At 40.0% G+C, this 24,986-nt stretch overlaps 1 protein-coding gene across 1 annotated transcript; it reads right to left on the bottom strand.

The window, feature by feature from the left end:
- Positions 1-5,782: 5,782 nt before the first annotated feature.
- On the bottom strand, positions 5,783-6,709 carry LOC101526507 (olfactory receptor 2F1-like). The gene has a single exon (XM_012929571.2). The coding sequence runs from the start codon at positions 6,707-6,709 to the stop codon at positions 5,783-5,785; it is 927 nt and encodes a 308-aa protein (XP_012785025.2).
- Positions 6,710-24,986: the final 18,277 nt, after the last annotated feature.

Here is a 24,986-nt window from a genome sequence, read left to right as displayed (position 1 = left end):
AAAATCCATAGAGAACATTAATGAAAAGTTCTCCCTCAAGATCAAACTTTTAAAGAGAAATCAAACAAATATCAGAAACAAAGAATTCAATATGTCAAATAACTAAAGAAAGAAAAAAAGAAAATTCTAGTTACACAACAGACAAAATTGAAACTGAAAAAGACACGTAGGATCAAAACATTGAAGAATTGGGTTTCTGAAAAAATTAAACAAAATTGATACAGCATTAACCCAACTAATAAAAAAGAGGGAGAAGATCAAAATCAATAAAATTAAAGATGAAAGGGGAACTACAACGGACGCTGTAGATATACAAAGTCACCCGGAATTACTACAAACATTTATATGCCAGCAAATCTAAAAACATGGACAAGATGGATAAATTCCTGGTTATACGCAATCTACCTAATTTGAGTCATGAGGAAATAGAAAACCTATATAGATCAATAACACAGATGAAGATTGGATTAGCAATAAAGACACTCCCAACAAAAAAAAGCCCAACAGTGGATGACTTACTGCTGAATGCTACTGGACTTTTTTTTTTTTTTTGAGATTTATTTATTTTCATTGGAAAGGCAAACCAGATTTATGGAGAGAAGGAGAGACAGAAAGATCTTTGATCTGCTGGTTCACTTCCCAAATAGCCGCAGTTGCTGGAGCTGAGGTTATCTGAAGCCAGGAGCCAGGAGCTTCTTCCAGATCTCCCACATGGGTGCAGGGACCCAAGGGCCATCCTCCACTGCTTTCCCAAGCCACAAGCAGGGAGCTGGATGGGAAGTGAAGTCGATGAGACATGAAACAGCACCTATATGGGATCACGGTGCTTAAAGGAAAGGGTTTAGCGATTGAGCCATTGTGCTGGGCCCTACCAGACTCCTAAAGAAGGATTCATTATGATATTTCTGAAACTATTTAAAACAATTGAAATGAATGGACTCTTCAAAAAATAATAGTGGGAAAATTCAATGTATGTGTGCAGAAATACAAAACAAGATCCCTACTTTACATCTTATACAAAAAAAATTTTTAAATGGATCAAGGATCTAAATCTGTGTTCTGATACCATCCAATTGCTGGAGGAAATTTGGTGACACTTTGCAAGACTTGATGTAGGCAAAGACTTCTTGGAAAAGAGCCCAGAAGCACAGACAATCAAACAAAAATAAATAAATGGGATTGAATCATGCTAAGAAACTTCTGTACCACAAAAGAAACCATCAATATGGTGAATGGGCAACCAACAAGATACTAGAAAATATTTGCAAAGTATGCAACAGATAAAAGATTAATATTCAGGATCTACAAAGAGCTCAAGCAACTCAACAACAACAAAACAAATAATACAGTTAAGAAATGGACAAGGACGTGAGTAGGCAATGATTAAAGAATCAAATTCAAATGATCAGCAGACATAAAAAGTGTTCAAGTTCACTATCCATCAGGGAAATGCAAGTAAAAACCACAATGAGGTTTTAGATCACCCCAGTTAGGATGATTATCAGACAGGAATCTGAGAAAAACAAATTCTGGTGAGATTCTGGGAGAAAAGGCACCCTGCTACACAGTGGAATGTAAACCAGTGCAACTAATGGCTTAATGAGGAAGATAGCTTGGAGATTCTTCAGAAATTCTTCAGAGATCTGAAAGTAGTTCTACCATATGACCCAGCCATCCCACTCTTTGAAATTTATCCAAATAAAATGACAGCAGCATGTGAGAGAATTCTGTGTACGCTCATGTTTATAGCAGCTCAATTCACAGTAGCCAAGAAATGAAATCAACATAGATGTCCAGCAATGGATGGCTGGATAAATAATGATACATGTACACTATGGAATACTGTTCATCAAAAAAAATAATGAAATCTTGTCTTTTGCAAATAAATGAATGTAATTGGAGGCCATAATGCTTAGTGAAATAAACCAGTCCCCAAAAGATAAGTGTCATATGTTTTCTTTAATCTATAAGTAATATATAGAGTACAAAAATGTAGCTAATAGATACAATACAAAAAATGCAAGAGTGACTTTTGGAAATTGGATTGTTGCATACAGCACTTTCTTATACTTCTCAGGAAAAGAGAGTTTTGTTTTTGTTGTTTGTTACTGCTTTTATTTTCTACTTGCCATGTGTTGATATCCTTTAACCTGTGAAGTAAATGAAAGCATGCAATTGTAAAAACTAGGGGGGAAAAGAAGAAAAGAATCGCAGGGAGTGTGAGTGTCAAATATGGGCTGGAGGGGTGGGTTGACGCTATCACTAAGCTCCTAAATCTGTTTTGAGATATAGGTGAAATTTGTTCATTTTATATGAATAAAATTTTTTTAAAGATATATTCATTTTATTGGAAAGACAGATATACACAGAGGAGGAGAGACAGAGAGGAACATCTTGCATCCGATGATTCACTCCCCAAGTGAGCCGCAACGGGTCGGTGCGCGCCAATCCGATGCCGGGAACCAGGAACCTCTTCTGGTTCTCCCACGCGGGTCCAGGGTCCCAATGCATTGGGCCATCCTCGACTGCTTTCCCAGGCCACAAGCAGGGAGCTGGATGGGAAGTGGAGCTGCCGGGATTAGAACTGGCGCCCATATGGGATCCTGGGGCATGTTCAAGGTGAGGACTTTAGCTGCTAGGCCATGCCACTGGGCCCAGTATATGAATAAAATTTTTTAAAGATTTAAAAATTATATTTGGGAGACAGAAAATGTTGGCTGCAAGATTACTGAAGAGATTAGCATGAATGGAAGGGAACCAGTACTAAAGATTCTTAGGCATCCCCTCTCATTCTAGATTAAAGACTTGGAGGGAAAAATTATTGCCAGGAAAAGCCCAGGAGTTTATTGCCCAGATTGAGGTCTCTGTAGCACATATTCTGATGCAGTGCTCCTTGGTCTTGGATATAACATAAGTGGCCCCAGATGTGTCTCAAGCCACCACTCTGAAAAGACAGAACCTACAAGCATTGGTGGTGTCTACCTTGTGCTAGTTCTGTGGGCATACTGAATACAAAAACCTTGAGGGTGTAGCTTCTACCTAGATTGTAAAGGATTTATTGAACTGTAAGAATACCAGGTAGAGGCCTATCACAGGGACAGAGCTGCCTCACAGAACCTTTCCCAGGAAAGTTTTGTTGACTAATTTGTTCCATGTTAATATACCTCCCTGCTTTCTCGTGTTTTTAGATTTACCAAAGATGTGATGAGGATGATAAGTACAAAAATCAATTTGTTCTTTGTTATCTAAATACAAAGAATTTCTGAAGTTTCATTGCTGTACAAAATTCAGACACCAGGGGCAGGCATTTGGCTTAGCAGTTGAGCTGTTGCTTAGGACACCAGCATCCAAAAAAAATGTTTAAGTTCTGCCCCCAGTCTTACTTCTGACTCCCTTCTGATACACTCTAGAAGACAGCAGATGGTGACTCAATTGATTGGGTTCTTGCTGCCCACATGGGAGTCCTAGGTGTCGAGTTACTGACTCCTGTCTTCTATCCAGCCCATCCCTAAACATTGTGAGAATTTGTGGAATGAACCAGTAGATAGAAAATCTTTCTGTTTGTGTTATGGAGGTTTTGGTTAGGAGAGAGAACTTCATGTTGGAACAGAGAGTGAAAACGTAATTTATTAATCTTGACAAAGAAATTAAAAAGTCAAAAAAAATATTTTTGGGGAGAGCTAGCCTGATGGTATGGTGGATAAAGCCATTGTTTGTGGAGCCAGCATCCCTAATGGGTACTGGTCCAAGATCCAGCTATTCCACTTGCAATCCAACTCCCTGCTAATGTGCCTGGGAAAGTAGCGGAGGATGGCCCAAGTGCTTGGGTCCCTTTCTCCACATGGGAGACCCAAAGAAGCTCCAGGTCCCTGGCTTTGGACCAGCTCAGCTCTAGATGCTGCAGCCAGTGGGAGAGTGAATGAGGAGTGGAAGATCTTTGTTTCTGTCTTTCCCCCCTCTCTCTGTAACTTTGCCTTTCAAGTAAATACAGGAATTTTTTTTAAAAGTATTTCTTGACAGTTCTCCAAGGAAGTTATACGCATGGCCAACAAGCATGTGAAAAGATACTCATCAGTATCAATCATCAAGGGATATGAAAATCAAAACCATTGTGAGACACCACTTCCCACTCACTAGAATGGCTGAAATAAAAAACCAGAAAATAACAAGTATTGGGGAGACAGTGGGAGAATGGCACCCTTTTTCGTTTCTGGTGGGGGTATAAAGCAGTTTAACCATGGTAAAGGAGGACAATTTCACAGTTCCTTAGAGAGTTTCCACATGACTTAGAAATCCCACCTTTGGGGATATATCCAAATGTTTTAAAAATTAATATTCACACAAAAAATTTATACATGATTTTTCATGAAGATATCACAAGAGGTGACTTAACCCTCTGAGCCACAGGTCCTTGGACTGTGCCTTGTCCATGAAAGAGCATGAAGCCCTGCTACATATAAATATGCTATGTGGATAGAGCTAAAAAATTACACAAAGTGACGGAAGCTAGACATAAAAGGTCATGTATTTATATTTCTGATCATGTGACATACCCAGAGTTGGCAAATTCTTAGAGCCAGTATCTCACTGACCGTCAGGAGCTTGAGGGGGAGAGACTGCTTAGTCGACATGGGGTTCCTTTCCAGGGTGATGAAATATTCTGCAGATGAGGTTGCACAATTTTGTGAAACACCAAATTCCAATGAATTACACAATTTGAAGTGACAAAAGTGGTGAGTTCTGTGTTCAATGAATTTGACCCTAGCTTTGTGAAAGTTTTGCTAGGAATTTTGCAAAATCTCTATACTTTCCTCTTCAACACATTAACATTTTTTTTTGACAGGAGAGTGAATTACTTCTGGTTTATTATTTTAGTTTTTGGAGGAATGTAATATTTGGGTAACAGACAGTTCATTCTAACTTTAAAAAGATGTTTCATACAGTATTCAAGACAAAATCATCGCTGCTTTGCTTTTATGGTCCAGGAACTATAGTGTTCAATCATTTATTAGATAAGTAGGGTAACATTTCTACCAATGGCTAAGTGTGTGTCCTTGCTGAATAACTCACTCACCTCTGTGGGTAGCATGACCTTCTCGTGTGAGGGTTCTGGAACATCCCTCTGTTTTCACAAGAGGATATTAGACCTGATTATGTGGAGAGACATTTGTTTGCATTCCGGAACATCTGACCTTGTGGTCAAGCATCTGCGAGCAATGCAAGCTTAAAAAGGAAACAAGTGAAGAGATGCTTATGACATTCACACCTGTTCTCCTTGAGGCCATATCTGTGAATCCAGCCTCAAGTACCTATGTGAATTTCCCACCCTATGAGTTGGGCTGGACCATCTGTGGGTTATGTGGGTGATCTTAACACTACTTTGATCCTACGGGCATAGTGAATTTTGTAATTTATACGCTTGATTTTTTAGAATGTCCTCATTGCAGAAAAGTTTAGATATATATGTGGGACTTTAACATTTTTCTACATTACATATGTTGGTATATCTTTTTCTGCTTTCTTCAATGGAAGAAATTGAATGTATTTCATTTAACATAATTTTTTTAGGTTGCTGTAATCACACCCTTGTTGGACAAGGACAGAGACAAAAACTAGGGTCCAGGGGTAAAATCCCATTTCTCTATTACCTCAAAGAGAGAAAAACAGACTGTGGTTCTTCCACATGCTTCCTTAAGCACGCAGCCTCACATGTACAAGGCTTTCACACACCAGGCCTACCTCCTTCAGAACAAAACCCTATGACTATAAACATGAGTTTCTATTATTTGAATGCAGAGCTCCTCATCAGAACTCGACTCAGAGCAGCCTTCACATCCTTGTTCCTCAAGCTGTAGATGAGAGGGTTCAACATGGGAGTCACCACAGCATAAAAGAGCACCACCACCTTATCCTGCTCAGCCGAGGCAGTGGAGCGGGTAAAAAGGGCCATCCCATAAGACATGGAGACCACAATGAGGTGGGAAGCACAGGTGCTGAAGGCTTTGCGGCGGCCCTGGGTGGAGCGGATTTGTAGGATGGCAGCTACAATATAGGTGTAGGATAAAGAGACCAGAAAGCAAGGCACCAGCAGCACCACCACACTGGAGGCCACCATGACCACCTGGTTGAGTGTGATGTCCACACATGCCAACCTGACCAGAGCCAGTGTCTCACAGGCCACGTGGTTTAGCACATTGTGCCCACAGGTGGGCAGGCGCATGGTTACTGCTGTCTCAATGGCAGAATCAGCCAGCCCCACAAGCCAGGAGACAGCTGCTAGTGCCACGCAAAGCCTTGGGCTCATCAATGCCGTGTAATGCAGGGGGTTGCAGACAGCTACATAGCAGTCATAGGCCATTGCAGCCAGCAGCAGGAACTCAGTGCCCCCAAGGGCCAGGGAAAAGAAGAGTTGTGTCCCACATCGGGTAAAGGAAATAGTTTTTTTCTCCAGGAGGAAGTGCACTAACATCTGGGGTACCCCACTGGAGGTGTAGCAGAGGTCCACGGCCGAGAGATTGCAGAGGAAGAAGTACATGGGCAGGTGAAGCCGTGTGTCCATTCCAATTAGGAGGATGATGAGCCCATTGCCCAGCAGAGTCAGTAGGTATGCAACCCCAAACAAGACGAAGAGTCCAGCCTGCATCTTCCTGTCACTGGAGAGGCTCATCAGGATAAACTCACTCACCCAGGTGTCATTGCCCCTCCTCATGGAGCAGGTGTAATAGGTTGCCAGTGGAGGGGTAATATCAAAGAGGGCAAGGTTTAAGATTGTTGGGTTAAGTCCTGGACTAGGGTTGGCACTGGAATTGGGACACCAAGTCAGGATTCTTTAGCCTAGGTGGTTGAGGAGAGAGTGTAATCAAGACATTGGAGCAATGAAACTGTAAAATATATGTTGACAGTAGCATACTGGACTTTCTACCATTGTCCATACCTCAATACCCATGATGCACTTAAATAGTAGAATGATGGACTTGTGACTGTTGTTGAAGGACTTTACTATTGTAATAATATAGGGGAGAACAGTTGAGGGGATGGGGAAGGGAAAAGGTGGAAGGAGAAATCCCTGAGCCTATTGTCTGTATATTGAAAAAATTATTTTTTAAAAAAAGACATTGGAGAAAGGAACATTTGGCCTCAGACACTAAACTTTGAAATTTTCAAAGATAATATCCCTGCTATAGCCATTCTTTAATGTTGTGTCCAGTACTGTCACAGTTATATAGGAAGTATTGAATATAGATGAGAGATTGAGAAGAAAAGTGATGGGATGAATGATAGAATAAAAAGAAAAATAAGAGAAAAACAAGTTAAGGCAGGAAGGTATGGAAATGGAAAAGGAAAGAAGAAAAATGAAAGATAGGGAAGAGGGGAATGATTCTTCAGTGGGGGCAACAGTGGATTGGATATTGTGATCGGATATTGAGAACAGTAGAGATGTCCTGACTTTTAGCCCTGGATTGTCACTTCCTAAGCTGGCACTCAGCTGAATAGGTCATTGGCTTTCTAGGTCACTGCCTAGTAAGGAATCATCTCACTTCACTCATCTATCTAGATGAAGCTTAAGACCTTCAAAACAGTATTTATTAAACTCCTGCTGTATGCAAAGAACCATGCTAGGCATCGGATACCTGTGTGCAAGAAACATGGATCCTGCTTTTTGGTTCTTCTAATTTAACTAGAGAAAAGAGGTTAAATTAATAGTTGCAAAATTAGTTAAGTGTAATTGTGTTAAGTGTTAGGAACGAGAAGAACGAATGTAACACTTGGTTAATTAAATTTGGAACTTTGTAATTAAATTACTCCTGCGGTTATTCTTTACTTCTCAATAACTTGCAAATTTATATAGAGAATTAGAAGCATTTTTGATGTTTAAATAAATGGCTAGAAAGCAATGCAATGCAAGCATTTGGAAACCACTGATACATATTATTACTGAGCATGAAGTGAGGGAGTCTTGTGACTCTTTCAGGTGGAGTGGATTCTCCTTAGCTTAGGATGCACTGGGTTATTCATTCTAACATGGTGGCTGATCTGGAAAAACGGAATTAAAGGACGTTGGGTTTTCTCCGGCCCAGTGTGATAGGCCTAGCGGCTAAAGTCCTCACCTTGCGTGCTCCAGGATCCCATATGGGCACCAGTTCTAACCCCGGTGGCCCTGCTTCCCATCAGCTCCCTGCTTGTCGCCTGGAAAAGCAGTCAAGGATGGCCCAAAGCAGAAGGAAGATCTTCCTCTCTGTTTCTCCTCCTCTCTGTATATCTGTCTAATAAAAATAAATCTTAAAACAATAAAAGGACATTGGGTTTTCTTAATGGATATGTAATCTCTAGCTACATTTCCTGCTTTTAAAAATACTTGATTATACTCTGGTTTCTCTTCAGATCATATAAATCTTTCACTTTTTACTAAAAACACTTGATCAGCAAATCCATTCATTCATTTATTAAAATGCTATTTAGTGCTAGGCATGATGTTTTTCAACTAATCTCAAGGTGTCATTCAGTGTCGGGGATTTGTGGTAAGAAATCAGCAGTACTCTAGAATCAAATAAGAAATTTAAAAGTTGAATCTCAGTTGTCTCCAAGTTCATTAGTGAGAAACAGGAGGGAGTTCTGGGCTTGCAAAGAGGCATCTGAGGGTTCCATAGAGGCAGGTTCAGCTGTACGGAAATGCTTTGAGGTGAGAAAACAACAAGTCTGATTTCTAGTTTGCCTGTTTTTCATTCTATGTGCCCTGGGCAAGACAACAGATCTTCTTGATCTTAAGGTACTTCATTTGAGATGTGTCAATAACTATGATGCCATTTCATAGTAAAATCACATGAATATAAATACAGTTTATCAAGTATTGAGTATGTAAATGAATATAGTTATTTTACTCAACAAGTCCACATCATAAAGATAAACTCTTTCCAATGAAAGGGACAAGAAACAGTATGAACAGGTGCTGTAAAGGTCAGAAAGTTGGCACAATGAACCCCATTTGAAATATATTAAATTGCCTAAAAATTAATTATAGAGACCTTGCTTAAATATAGTGAAGAGTTAATGTAAAGAGTTTGCCTATATCCACTTGGTATACCATGCTCTGTGCTTATTCCAATGCGTCAAAATTTTAGAATGTATTTAATTGAGATGTAGAGAAAGGAACAGAGATAAATCTGGAGAACTAGTGAAATTCCCTTCTGCTGTATCACATCCTCATTTCACAACGACCCCGGCTGGAACCATAAATGTGATACAGATGTCCTTTATGGGTGGCAAGAACCCGACTGCTTCAGTTCTCAGTGCTGCCTTACCCAGGATCTGCTTTAGAAGGAATCTGCAGTCAAGAGTTGGAGTTAGGTATTCATCCCAGGTATTCTAATGTGAAAATGCTCACATTTTCAACAGTATCTCCATTCCAGCGAAGCGCCCAACTCCCGATTCCTATTTGATGTTGTTTTTAGATGATGACAAGTTATCTTGACTGACAGCCTGTTCTCAGCTTTCTCTAATTATTGGAGACTTTCATTCTATGTTGCTCAGCTCAGGGAACACTGACAACCGCACTGTTGGCCGGTGCGAGGGTAACAAGGATCAATGTATGGTCTGTCCTCACTCTCCAGGAACTGAGCTTGGCAGGGAGATAAAGGGAGTGTGTGTCCTCAGGACCTTATTGGAGCCATTTCAGAGGAAATTCCAGCATCATGCCAGGTAACTGGAGACACAGTTAATAACTAGGCAGATATGCAGAAATAAAGCAGAAGAAACGAGTGTCTGTCTATGTGCCTTGCACTTAGAGCCATAGAAGTGGGTGGGGATCCAGCCCAAACCAACAAATATCTGCATCATCAAATAAGTTGCTACATACTAAAGTTGCAGTTTCTTCTTATACAGAAGAAGCAAGAGGCAAGTGACATCAAATAAAGAGGAAGATATTTTTCCTACTCTAAATATTTATAATGGAAGAATATGATGTGCTGTGGTTTAAAGCAGGCTAGAAGGGCAAAGCAGGATAAAAGCTCCTCCCCCCCCCCAACATTTTTATCACTCTAACTGCAGTACTAGTGGGGCTGCAGTCACAAAGATACTATGGGTTGCCAGGATTCAGATTCCGAGGATTCCCGTCATGCACACAGCTGTTTGGGGGAGGTGTGGTAAATGGAACCCAGAGACAAAGAAAATAGGGAGAAGTCGTGATAGTCAACATGGGAAAATGACTTGGGTCAAGGCTGAAAGGTGTGTAGCTCCTCTGTTTTGTGAGCCTCCTTCCAAAGGTCACCTGTCATAAGTCCTCGATTGGGATGGCCTTTGACCCCCAAGTTTTCCATCATATTGGTTACCAAATCTGCCTTAGTTTCCTATGAACTTTGCCTCTTGATGATTCAAACCATTCACTGTGTTCTTTCACAGGAGTAGACAGAGTTCAACGTCTATCTATGCTTTTCTTTCTAATTTTTACTTTTTGTGATACAGTTCAATAGGCTCAGGGATTTTCTTCCTCCCCCCCGACTCCCTCCCCTCACTGTTTTTTCCCATATTATCATAGTAATATAGTCCTTCAGCAACAGTTTGTGCTTTCTAAATCTATTCGAAGTTTACTCCTTTCGTTCTTATTCCAGAACAGTGCAAATGCTCCAAGAGCCTTTTGTGGCCATTAGGGGAGTGAACAGCACATGAAAGATCTCTCTCTCTCTCTCTCTCTCTCTCTCTCCCTCTCTCTCTTTCTCTCTTTCCCTTCCCTGCAAATATGCCTTTTAGATAAAAATCAATCAATCGATATATAAAAGCAGTCTTTCCCCTTGGCCTCAGTTCATCAGTCCCTTGGTTATGTCTGTATACCTTAAACGGTGAAATTTATGCTCTTGACTGGATGAGTGACCAAGATGGAGGACTCCATTCACTGGCTGCAGCATCTAGGTCATGATAGGAATTCAAAGATCCCTCAACCACAGTAAGCAAGAAAAGTACGGGGGCAGGGAGAGGGGTGGCAAAGAAAGTCCTGGCTGCTCCCAGGGTTTGAGTTCCGTCCAGTCGTCCAGTCATTACTTTTCCTGCCTCCCTGCAGGACACTCACCTCGCACACAGAACTCATTTCTCTGTTTCGGCTATGGAGCAGCTTTCCATCCTCTTCTTGGGAAGGGAGGTGTTGCATTGTTAGTTCTAGCTGCTAACTTTTCAGAACTTGTGACTCCCCAGGGGGCAATTACTTGCTCTTGGCATGTTCTTTTATTCATTCTTCCCTCAGCTACTTCTCTGCAACCTCAGTCCCCCACCACTAAGTTCCCTATGGAGTAAACATTCTGAAAATATTGAGTTTCAACTTTTAATTGTTCTTCTAGTTCCTAGGCTAACGGTCCCTTTCTTGGCCCTTTTATATCTTTTACTGGCCTTTAAGATTATGGCATCTGTGGAAACTTTTGATTGTAGTCAGCAGGCAGAAAGATTTGCTTCTCTGGCCTGGTAGGAAGAAACTAAAAAATTGGTAAAGTGAAAGGAATCAAAATAGGAGTGTCTGATCTCCCTCCTAAGAGAACACACCCAATTTTTGTGATCATCAAGTGATTAGTGGCCATCACTCATTAAAACTCTTTTCCACGGCCTGGAGCTATGGAGAATTCCAGGTTCACAGTCATTCCAGTATTTCCATAGGTTCCTTGGTAGTCTTCCAGATCACATATCTGTTGAGTTGTGTTTCTCTTACATATTCCCATCTCACCAGAAGCTTTTCCAGTATTCTGATCTCTTTGTTCAAGGTCATCTTCCACAAAGTTTAAATCTTATCACTGGAGTTACCAGAAGGAACAGAGGAAACAATGGGTCAGGATGGGGTTTAGTTTCCAACACTTGCCTATCTCTTCTTATGGTGATTAAAAGTTGCTGTTTACTAAATTGGAAAAGAAAAAAACAGCGCTATCAGTGTATAACCCACTAGGAATTCTTCAGTAAGTTTTGGCTAATTTAAGCAAGACATAAGTTTAGTGACTGGCAAGATTTGTTCTTGGTAACGAACGAGGAAGAACGGTAAAGAAAAACTTGGAAACTCAAATGTAGTGAACACTACATACCATGTAATAACCACCTTACTTAAACTGTGTAATTTCCTTGTTGTGTATTAACATTGGCTAGGCACAGTTTAGACCAATTCTAGAAAGAATTCTTCCCTTAGTACATTACAAATACACATATGGAGTCAAGAGACATTTTTACTTCAAGACTAAATTTACGACGTGAGAGTCCCTTTCACCGACACCCCACAAAAACCCAGCTTCTTGTTTCTCTCAAATGATCTTACCTTCATGAATATCCACTCTGCTGGATAATTTGAGAAGGTGGGAAACCCAAACATTATAACACATCAATAAAAAGAATATGCTTTCTTGGTTTACTAAGGAAGTTCCATGGAAATTTTTCTTGCCATTAATTTTTTTTAAAAGATTATTATTGTTATTTATTTATTTTTATTACAAAGTCAGATATACAGAGAGGAGAGACAGAGAGGAAGATCTTCCGTCCGATGATTCACTCCACAAGTGACCACAAAGTCTGGTGCTGTGCCGATCTGAAGTCGGGAACCTGGAACCTTTTCTGGGTCTCCCACGCGGGTGCAGGGTCCCAAAGCTTTGGTTTGTCCTCGCGGGTGCAGGGTTCCAAAGCTTTGGGCTGTCCTCAACTGCTTTCCCAGGCCACAAGCAGGGAGCTGGATGGGAAGTGGAGCTTCCAGGATTAGAACCGGTGCCCATATGGGATCCTGGTACATTCAAGGTGAGGACTTTAACTGCTAGACCAAGCCGCCGGGCCCTTCCCATTAATTCTTATACTTACATTAGTGTTTCACACTTATCTGAATGAACCCTGATGTAGCATTCATCTGCTTTGTGGCCATTGGCATGGGCTGCCAGATATTTTGTTCTATTCCTCTCCTCTAGGAATGTGACTGCCTGTGACCATGGAAACTAGAGGGAATAAAGAAATATAGCCAGAACAGGTCAGGTTGCAGAGCAAGACAGTCAAATTGTTATCATTAAGCATAAAGGATATGTGAAATACTTTTTTTTGAGAATCTATTCGATTCTTTTTGGAAGACCTTTCTAGGTTCCCATACTTTGATGAAGGCTTGCCCCTGAAGTGAGGACTGGCTCTGTGCCATGCCCTAGGGAATAAGGGGAGGAAAGCATTCTGTTTAATTCAGAACACCTCTGTGAGGTTAGGAGCAAGCTTGACTTGAGCTGAATAATTTACTGAGAGCTAGCTGAGATGAAAATTGAGATGCGTCTGATGTCAGATTTCATGCTGTTTTCATTGGGCCCTGGCACATCCTGCTTCCTTTCCTTTTGAAAAAGAAATAGTTGCAATGAGAAAATGTGGATGTCTCCTCATGCTCTAACATTCTGAAATTCTGTACCTGGAGGTCAGAAGAAGAAAAAAGTAGAATGACTCTGCTACCATTAGTTAAGATGGTGGCTCTTTACATCCAAAGGAAGCAAAGAAGGATTCTGTCCTATGTTTCCTATAATTTTTTAATGTAATCTGCTTTCCAGCCTTTAGGTAATGAGGCTGACTTGCTTTTGTCTCTAGCCTACTGTCTTGCCACAGGTCCACGCATTAGCTTCAATGTTTCCAGAAGATTCTAGCTCTTGAGATGGGCTGAATGATGTTCTCCCCTACCCTAATATGTGTGCATGTTAAACTTTCAAATCTGAAAACATGTCTTTCTTAATGACAAACTGGACTTTGTGAATGTGATGATGATAAAGGCTTTGAGATGGGGAGATGATTATGGATTATTTAGATGAACCCAATATAGCCATAAGAGTGGAAGAAAAATCAGAATCAGAAAAAGTTATGAGTGGAATGAGGTGAGTAAGGGGCTACAAACCAAAAAAGGTAACTGGTTATTAAATACAGAAAAAGTTAAGGAAATGATCTGTTGTCTGAAGCTTCTAGAAGCAACAGACTCTGCTAACACCTTGACTTTAGCCAAACAAAATTGATGTTAGTCCTCTGGCTTCCTAGGTTGTAAGAGAATACATCTGTGTTGTGTTATGCTAATGTGTTGTTAATATGTGATAATTTCTGATAACAGTCATTGCAGGCTAATACACATTCCATTTTCCTCTGCTTTTTCCAGCCCCAGAACCCTCTGGTATTCACAGTGATGTTCCAGCTTTCTTCTTAATACCTTACCTAAGCTTAAACCACATCTCCTTGTTTGCTGTCCCTCAACTCAAGGACTCTATCTTTGGAATTAATTTCCTGATCACTTTTTGTCTCTTTAACTTTAACACCTCCTTTTTTTAACTAAAAGGAAGATTTACTGTGGCTCATAGTTTTGGAGATTCACAGTCCAAGATATGGTGGCCTGATGAAGGTGGTGAATGGTTAGATGCTTGCGGTAGGAGAGTCATATAGTGATCCAAGCAGCAGAAAGGCAACAGCAAACTCAATGTGCTCATTCTCCTTGTCCATATATGTCTACTAAACCACCAATTTAATCATAGGCTTACCCCAGTGTCTGTTTTTCTTTTAGAACTTATTAATTTGAAAGTCAGAGCTACACAGAAAGAGAGAGAGAGAGAGAGAGAGAGAGAGAGAGAGACAGAGGTGGGGAGCTTCTTCCAGGCCTCCAACTTGGGTGCAGGGGAATAAGTACTTGGGTCATCTTCTGCTTTTTTGCTCAATTGCAGGAAACTGAATTGGATGTGAAGCGAGTGGGTCAGAAATCCCATGTGGGATTTCAGAATTTCAGGCCATGACTTCACATGCTATGCCATAATGCCAACCCCCTCACCCCAGCTTCTTAAGCCAATCTGATCACTTAAGCAAAGCTTTACATGGAAACATAGTAACTGGATGGAACCTCTGTAGTTAGTTCATTAGTCATTAACTCAGGGATTTGGAGACAAAGTTTTAGTACATCTGCCTTTTCAGGGCACTCCAATACCCAAACTATACCAACTAGCTTTCCCAGCAAATAATGCAAATGAACATTTCTTTTCACAGAACGGAGACAATTCTGCTGGCTTTGTGTTCCATGATAAAGGAATCTCACATGCTGGCTCAGATTAAGGGCAAAACTGCCCAGGTTCTAGGGTCATTCTTTGCTGTAATAGCTACTGAGATGTTCATCATTAAGTACTAGGGGTTCTCTGAATACCTCATTTCTAATTCTCTGAAGGCTCTGTCCATTATAATAAAGCATAATAAAATTCGATCCCTACAAATTGCATACATTTATCAAAAATATCACACTATACTACAAAGATATGTACAATTATTAAGTGGTAATTAAATACTTTAATAATGCTTTATATGTTGGAAATAATGAGCAACTGATTTAATTATCACAGTTTGCACACATGTGTTCAATTGTGACACTGTACATCATCTATAAGGTTAATTAAAATAATGGTAATACAATGAATTATATTAACCTCAATGCAGATTAGATTGATGTATAAAATAAGAAGAATGTGTTTTCTCAGGCACATTTATAAGGGAGCTGAATCGTAAGTGGAGCAGCCAGGGCTTGAACTGGTGCCCATACGGGATGCCAGCATTACGGCTGGCAATTTAACTCTGCTTTTACCATAATGCCTGCCTAAGCAGATCACTGAAAATAAATGAATAAATTCTAGTACGTCCACATATTGGAGTACTTTGTTGCAATTTAAAATGTTTTACGTTGGTAATAGCTAGTGTTTATTTTGTGCTTACTACAGGAAAAGCATCATTCTAGATGTGTTATATGTAGTAATTCTTCTAATAAGCACAAATATCCTGAAGTAGATATTTCATTATAGTCTATGTTGTACATATAAGAAAAATATTATGCACACGTATCTCTCTATATACATATGTATATAAACTCACCTAAAATCACACAGTAAGTAAGTGCAACAGCTGTGATTTGAACCCCTAGAAGAGTTGAATTTATAGGCTGGAGTCTTAACTATACTGTATCCTGACAAATATTCCAATATGGAAAAACATCTATAATGTGATTTTAAGTAAAAAATACAAGCTGTCTAACTTCATACAAAATTTTAAAGATCAAATTATGCATTTATTGTCTAGGAAAGAGATGTTCTAAAATATTAGTTATCTTTATCTGGGAATAACTTGTAAGCTTTCATTTCCATTTTCAAAAAAAAGAAAGAAAAAAGAAGTGATATGAGATGCTGGTTTTGCAGATAGTGGCTATACCTGAAATGCCCGCAGTGAAGGAGGGTCCCTTTCTCCCCAAATCCACACCAACAGGTGTTGTTAGTGGAGTTCTGAATGTAGGCCAGTCTCTGCAGTTAAGTGATGTCTCAATGTGGCTTTCATTTGTATCTCCCTGATGGCTAGGGAGCCTGAACATCTTTTCAGATGTCTGTTGGCCATTCAAATCTGTTCTTTAGAAAAATATCTGTCGATTTCCTTTCCTTTAGCCATTTTTTCAAAGCTTTTTTTTTTTAAATTATCCCTGGGGTTTTGAAGTTCTTTGTAAATCCTGGATATTAGTCCAGTGTTTAATTATAGTGTGCAAAAATTTTCTCCCATTCTGTTGGTTGCTTCTTCATTTTGTTAATAGGTTCCTTTGCTGTACAGAAGCTTTTTAGTTTGATGTAGTCCCACTTGTTTATTTTGTCTTTGACTGCCTGTACTCTTGGTATTTTTTTTCTAAGAAGTCTTTCCCTGCTCCTATATCTTGGAGTGTGTTTCCTATGTTTTCCTTTAATAGTTTGATGGTTTCTGGGTGTAGATGTAGGTCCTTGAACTATTTAGCTTTGTAAGCTTAACATTTTTCAAGCTCTGCATTTTGTAAAATACAAGGTATACCAGCAGTTATGTATGTGAAACCCAAAGTTTTTGTGCCACTCTTAGGCATATTATGAAGGATTTCAAATACTTCTTCAGAAGTTTCATTAGTTACAGTTGCCCCTCAAATTTTGCATTATGTGCAGAAAACACCACAGTTTTCTCCCATCCTGGAAGCTGACCTTGGGTAGAAGATCTCTGGGGAGATCACAACAGAGTGTGGATTCTGGATCAGCAAGCCTTTTATGGCTAAGGGACTGCCTAAGTTAGAAGAGAGGGCACAAAAGAATGGGGTAACAGCAGGGAGTGATAGTCCAAGAGCAAATTTGTGTCCAGAAGCTATTCTTGGAAACAGGAGCCCTTTTCAGTTCTGCTTCTGTTTCTTTTACTGGCAAGAATGTACTGCCAAGGTTCTGCAGAAATGGAGGAAGAGTGAGAGATACTATTCTGAGAAACTGCCTTGTGGACCTCCTGCCCCCCTACATCTATTTCCAAGTCCAGTGGGTTGGGAATCCAAAGAGGGCGCCAGCATTGTAGTATAGCAAGCTAAACTACTGCCTGCTGTGCTAGCATTCCATACGGGCACAGGTTTGAGTCCCAGCTCCTTCACTTCTTATCCAGCTTCTTGTTGGGAAAAAAAAGCAGCAGCAGATGATCTAAGTGTGTAAGTCTCTGTACCCAAGTGAGAGGCCTGGAAGAATCTTCTGGTTTCTAGGTTCAGCCTGGTCCAGAACCAAGTATTGGTGCCATTTGGGTAGTGAACCAGCAGAAGGAAATTCTCCCTCTTTTTGTCCCACCATCCCTCACTCTCCCAGTTTCTGTCTCTTCCTAGCTCTGTAAATTTCCCTTTCAAGTAAATGCAATAAATCTTAAAAAAAAAAAAAAAGAAAGAAAAGAAAGAAATGCGCTACACTCTCATAATGCAGATTATTCTCCCGCTCTAGTTTTGTTGAGAGGGTGTTCAGCTTCTTCATCCATGAAAAGGAAAATCATTTTACATTTGTAAAGTGTTTTATAACCTCAAGGAAACTCATGTTCCTGAATTTGAGAAGAGGGAGTCGAGGCTGAGGTAAGACATGGCTTACCCTGTGTATATCCTAAGTGAGCTGAGAGTGTAATTTCCAGATTTATACCAGATTGCTGTTTTGTTTTTTGAGAATTTTAGTGGTATAATTATTGCAACCATTATTGATATGTTCATCATCAAACACATATTTAGAATCTTACTGTACCAGTTTGAGTCAACATTAAGAACTGTGAAATGATTTTGAAGGCTTCTGTTTACCAAAGGGATTTATTTTAAGAAAAAGGACACATCTATGTAAAGTATCCTTGAAAAACAATTTAAAACAGCTAGGTTGTCCAATATTTATCCTAAAGTTGTTTCTTAGAAAAGCAAGTCTTTATATAATGTTATTAAAGTCAGCGTATTATTTTTAAAAGTCAAGCTGATAATCACAGCTGGTTATTTTTATGAACTATGTGTCTTTTTAAGGTTGGGATACTTTCATTAAAAATAGAGACTGCTGATGCATACTTTTTAACATTTTTATTTGAAAGGCAGATTTTACAGAGTAGGAGAGATAGAAGGTTTTCCACTTGAAGGTTCAATGGTCTGATTGGAAAGTGGGAATCAGGAGCATCCTGTGGGTTTCCATGTGATCCTACGGCCTTGGACCATCCTCCTCTGTTTTATCAGGCCATGAGCAGACAGCCGGATTAGAAATGGAGCAGTTGGAACACAAACCACCACCCATGTGGGATGCTGGCACCACAGGGCAGAGGGTTAGTGTGTTGCACTACAGTGTCAGCCCTCCTTCTGATACATATTTTATAAATTATTATTACTTTGCTAGTTAAATTATTTAAAAGGTTTACAGTACTTATGTTTTGATAGTCTTGCTCACTTAGATGATTAATTTCTTGACAATTTTTAGAAATCCAGCCCTCTTTTTATCATATTGTTCTCAGAGGAAAATACAGTGAGTCATATATGATGTACTCTTTGGTAACATAGTTTTCCAGGAATATAATGAGGAAACAGACTTTTAAAACATTTGAGTAACTTCACTCTGCAGATGTTACTAATTTCAACTACTCTGGCTGCAAAAACTGTGCACCAAAGACTGCTTTCAGGTTTAGTATTGACATTGGACATCTGTGTTTTGTACCTACAACCAGACCTGGACTGACTCCCTTGTCTTACGGCAGGATGTAATGGCTTCCTCTGTGTAAGCTATACACCCGATGTCATGACAGATATTGATTTCAATGTGGAAGTTGCCGGGCTGTGAGAGGGAGAGCTGCCTCCCACACAGAACTGCAAGGCTTCTCCAGACAACACCTTAAATGCCTTTGATCTACCCCTGAAGTTCCATCCCCTGTCGGTTGAATCCTTTCTTAGAACAAAGATTTCCCCAGTCAGATGCCCATGAAGGGTTTTATTTCGGGAAGGAGTGATATGAGGAGGAATCAGGCACCTGTCACAGGAAAGGAGGTGATGCAAGTGTCCAATGTCTCAGGGCTAGGAGTTTGATATCTGATTCCTGGTGTGTTATGCGGTCTGTCCCTTACCGTGAGACTGTAGGGGTGCTGTCGATTCCTGGCTTCACTGCCTCCATGCCAATGCTATACCCTTCCTTACTGCCAGACTTTATTATCCCTTATAAATCACTTCCCTATTTAAATTGCTAGGGTGCTTTTGAAAAAAGAAATGCAACCGTAACTGACTAATCTGCTCTGTTGGTGTTAACCTCTACACCCACCTCAGCCAGTTCTCAGCCCTTCCAGGCACCATTAGCTTCCCATCTCATGAATCCTCTGTAGAGAGAGCCAGCAAACAGCTCAGCAAAACAAAGCCACAACCTGCTTGGGATCCTCACTGCAGTCATGGACAACAACAGCAAAGACATGCGAGCTTGGAGAGAGACCTATCCAAGTCGAGATGAGAAACAAAAAAGAAGCCTGTTTTTGCCTTTTCCCTACAATTCTGAACAGTAAATCCTGTGCCCATGCCATAGCATACACACACCCATTTCTTCTAATTAATGCATGTCATATCAAGATGTAAGACCTGCGGTCTAATACCTGGTCGTTTTCTCTGCCTAGAACTGCACTGAGACCTTTGCATCTGATCAGCCACTGGTTTAAGCACATTTCTTACATTAGCTTTGATTGCCACAGCTCTGTGAGACAGATGCTGACATGAACTCTAAATGATCAGGGAGTGGTTGGAGAGGGCAGGTGGCCCAGCTCAACATCCCTATGATGGGACCCTGGGAGCTTTCTCTCAAAGGACTAGCCTTGTCTGCACAGGTGCCATGCTGCAGCTATGTTCAGATGAAGGAATTGTTTTCTGCTTCAGGTATGTGTTTTGCAATTGAAATGACATGGGATTACTTAAGGTCACTTTGTTAATTGTTTTGGAGAAGGCAACGACTGATTTAGGGAGCACAACGACTGATTTTGGAGACCGCACAGACGTCTTTGATAAGCAACTGATACCAATAAGTCAGGAGCAGCCAGGGGAGAAGGCAGACACTGAAAGGGTACTGGAAACTAGGAGCAAAACAGAGCTGACTGATGGGTTAACAGAGCCTGTATAGCTAGGAGCTTCCCTGGGCATTTCAACATGAAGAAAGAACAGTGACCAGCTGTCAGAGAGGGCATATAATCTACTACGTGGGATACAACTTTCCAGCAGTTCAAACTGAAGACTTAATATGAGAGGGTTTCAAAAAGTTTCTGGGAAATAGAATTAAAGGATAAATTTATTTTGATGTGGAAAACGTCAGCTATTATCCACAGCCCCAACATTTCTTGGAGAAATGTTGCCCCCCAAAGGGCTGCACAGATATTACTCCTGTTACTACTGAGCCTTCACTTACACGTGGGGAGCTATCTCCTAGGCAGAGAAATTTCATTGAAATTTTGTTAAGTTTCTCCCATATTTGATTCAACTTTTCCATTTTCCCTGTGAATTATGACATTCAAGCTTCCTTCCTACTTTCCTATCCTTACAACCTATTGCTTGTCCAGTTATTCACCTCACTTGAGAAGATAATCACCACTGAGAACTGCAGGTGATTGGTGGCAGAACTACTTCCTTTCAGCACAAAGTCATTGCTTCAAGGAAAAAGTTCTGTGCAACCACACTACTTGGAACTTTCTTATAGACAGTTGTAAGTCTGAGTTTGAAGCATGGGATATTGTTTGAGTTCTCTTGGGAAGTAAGAGAGGATAGGACCTGGAAATCAAGAAGAAGAACTACTTTATAGGTGGAAAAGGCCAACCTCTGTCTGCCATGGATGGTTGGAGTAGCTGATATGGAGGGCAGCACTTCTTAACCTTAGCACCTCCTCAAAATCATCTAAAGGGAGTTGAATAGCAATACCTTACTGAACCCAAGACCAGTTACTCAGGTGGCTTTGGAGATTCGGCCAGGTACCCATATTTTTAAAGTGTTTAGCAGAGACAATTTGTTGAATTTCTAGAGACCCCAAATTGCAGCTTTGTGGGCATGCTATTAATCTTCAACCAATCCAGGGTCCATATCTGCAACCACTTGCTGTCTCTGACACCTGTCCCAAATCACTCCAAGGCTGGGTACTGGAAAACTAGAGGTCATCTCTATAGACCAGAGTCAGTGGAATCATTCATATTACCCAATCCTACACTTGGAACTCCTCCCCATGGAACTGTAATTGAATTTCTGGGCCATGGATTTTCCTTGCTCCTCTTCCTGTTGGCCAATTTATCCTACAGCCCTTGCGAGTCATAAGGAATAAACTCTTCTTCGAAAGGTAGTTCTTTCTGTTTCTGTCACATCGTGGTACTGATTAAAACAGTTGCCAGGTACAAATCCTGAGGCTGTGTTAAAAAAAAAAATCAACATGTTCATGAAAGCCTGTTTTATTTCCCACTGCAGCAGTTGATTATTCATGAACTGAGTCCATTTCGCACATATATTCAGAACTGCCTGGAACTCTGCAGTCACTGTGTGTCCTCTGGCAGACATTATTTCTGAAGAGATATACTTCATTTCTTGGCAATTGGGCCTCTGTACATGCTTCACTGAGGTTTGTAAAGATGAGTTTGCAGTTTCAGGGACACGATTACAGATGTCTAGCGCCATCTCTGGCTTCACTATCACTGTGTACTAGAAACAGTGATATTATTTGCCAATGTTTATCCATCCTTGAAATTTTCTTTCTTTTGTTTCCGTGACAACATAATATCTTGGATTTTCTTCTACTTTTCTGATTGCTCTTTTTAAGAAAACTCAGTTATGTATTCCTCTTGCTTTGCCTATTTTGATTTTTTTATTTTCAGAAATTTGTAATGAATAAGTAATATATACTTACATCATATGTACATAGAATACATTTAATGAAAAACAGGTCTGTTGCATCTCTACCCTCTAGCACATAGATGTTTACTTTGGGCAAAAATGTGAATGTTTATGTGTGTGTGCAACTATAAAACACATGGTAATATAAAAAACATACATTGTATAGTTTTGTATATGCATTCTGGCACATATTAATATGAACCTTGGTTAGCTTATTCATTTATTCAACAGGTTTGAGAGCTGTGAATACTAGGATGAATAAAGCTACTTTTCACAGTTTTATGTCAACATAGGTGGAATAGTAAGTTAAACAGTCAGAAGTAGGTAAAATCCAAAGAGAAATGATTAGAAATTAAAGCAGGGTGGGGGGAAACATTCTCTAGGGTGACTAATGAAGACGTGTCTGAGGAGTCAATATTTGAGTGGTGACAATGAACGACAAGAAACCAGTTGGGGAAGATTCATGGGAACAAGGTCAGAAATGCCAGAAAAATTTAGAATCAAGGAAGACTCCTTTGTACACATTGACAGAAACCTTGTTTTCTTAATAAATTTATGTAATATCTGGTTGAACATCTGTTACAGAGAAAATTTCTTCATTCCTTTTGATAGTTGCATAGGAGTCCACCATAGTAATAAACCAAAATGCATTTAATCAATCATTTGTTGATTGCTATTTGAACTATTTCTAGTGTCTGCTGCTTACATTAGCAGAGAGCTGGATCAGAAGTGGAGCATCTGAAACATGAACCAGCACCTGTGTGGAACGCTGGTGTCACAGGCGGTGGCTTACCCTTTTACTCCACAATATTGAACCTCACACAAATATTTTTGAACATTCTTATTTCTCCACAAAGCAAATAAATATGTAGAGTAAAGACCTGGAAGTAAAATTTTAGGGACAAATGAGACATTTATTATTTTAATAAATTGCATTTAATTAATTCTGGGTCTGTGAATACACTAAGCTGGACTTTGTCAACCAATAGAGGATGGAAAAGATTTTTTTTCTACCCTGGATCAAATAAACTGATAATGTCTGAGAAAAATTAGAACCACAGAAGCAATAACCTTGGAACATTCTTCCCCAAATCAAGGTCTTTGAGGTGTCACCAAATGACTGTCCCCCATCCCCGGGTGCTGATGTAATTAGGCAGCAAAATGCTGCCTCCTTTCCTTTCCTCCCTGCAGAAGTAGAAGAAGAAAAACAAATGGAAACTTTCCATCCACTTTCCTCCAACCTCTCCTTGCTAATTGACAGCTCACATGGACATGCATCCCTCTAACTGTGTAGAGAACATAAAAATGAAATAAAAAATTAAAAATGATAATGTGACATTTGGAAAGTAAAAAATCATAATTTAATCATATGTGCAGAATTAAAAATTTTAGTCTTTTGTTTATGTAATTTCATCAAAACATTTGCAAAATGGCATAAAAGATGTCTATTTTGGTGCAAAATTTTGACATCTATGCATTTTTAAAAACCGTATTTTTTTCATAAACCTTTTGAAATATCTTTGTATTTTTGTACATGTGTACTTTTTCCAGGAGTCCTTGATTTGACCTCTTAAAAAATTTCAGCTTTACATTGTATTTCCTTCCATCAAAGACAAATAATCAAAAATTTCTTTTCATCTAGTATTTAAATTTTCCATTATATTTATTTAATAACCCACAGTGGACTAATGATATTTTAAACTTTTGCTCTTGCAAAAATATTATAATTCATACCCCTTACAAAATTCTCTCTCAGTATATCTGATCATTAGTCTTCAGGTAGATTTCAAACAGTGGACTTAGTAACTCACAGAAAATGCACATCGCAGGGATCATGACTTGAAAGGAGGAAGAGGTTCTCCAGAGTCGTCCTTAGCAGCGTCTGGAGCTGTGCTTATTGTAACTGCCATCCCAGAATTGTTTGACAAATTCTTTGTAAGTTTGACAGGAAGTAAATATTTGTATTTAAATATTTAGCCCATCATACATTTATTTGGTGCAGAATAAGAAACCTAAATTTGTCTACTCTGAATAGACATTTCATCCCACACTGGCTGTTAATACCTTTATCACATCCTACCTCCTTGCTTTCCGCATTACAGAAAAGCTTCGGCCAAGAGCTGTGTCTTCCGTGGAACACTGCACACAGTCTTTTGCTCTGCCTTGCAATGTTTATGCCAATCCATCTTCTCGATGTATAACTATGTTGATGTCATTCTCTTACTCCCCAAAGCCAGAGGAGAAAACATGTGTCATTAACTTGCTCTGCTTAGCTTCTCAAAGTTTTCCTGATTTAGGTTTCCCATCATAAGTGCTCCGGGAAACATAGTCACCTTTCTGACAGTCGGCTCGTTACCTCTAGAAGACACGTCTAACAGCCCAGGACAGTAGCTGCCTGTGGCAAGAGAGTCTAGAGAAGCACATGGCCAAGCCTTCTAGCATCTGACTGCTTTCACAAGCGTACTGGGGGTCCACTTCCAGCACAGATCTTGGCTCTTTCCAAGCAACATAATCCTTATGACCCACACAAGCCGTGACTTGTGCCTGCTGCTTCTCTGTGAACCACCATCTTGTGCAGATCCCAGGGTATGGACAGATCTCAATAGGCTTTTCCAGAACCAGTGAATCCAGGTCCAGGGCTTCATATTACACTGTCCCGGCTTCTCCTAAGTGAGGGGGGGGAGGATGGTGCAAGCACCTGCTTGTATTCTCTTGCCAGAATCCAGACTTGTCCTGATTCCACGTACTTCTCCCTGACTTTCCATCTGTACGGTCCAAATGCAGATCCCCCATGGTAGAAAAGACCGCACTGGAACGGGGCTGCCCACCCTGGCTTAGTCCCTGCCTGCTG

This window comes from Ochotona princeps, chromosome 25 (genome assembly GCF_030435755.1).
Source record: "Ochotona princeps isolate mOchPri1 chromosome 25, mOchPri1.hap1, whole genome shotgun sequence".
NCBI lineage: Eukaryota > Metazoa > Chordata > Mammalia > Lagomorpha > Ochotonidae > Ochotona > Ochotona princeps.
Note: the sequence above shows the minus strand (reverse complement) of the source record. Positions and strands in the feature narration are given on the sequence as shown.

Coding starts and splice junctions, on each gene's coding strand:
- LOC101526507 (XM_012929571.2), bottom strand. CDS start 6,709: ATGAGGAGGGGCAATGACACCTGGGTGAGTGAGTTTATCCTGATGAGC.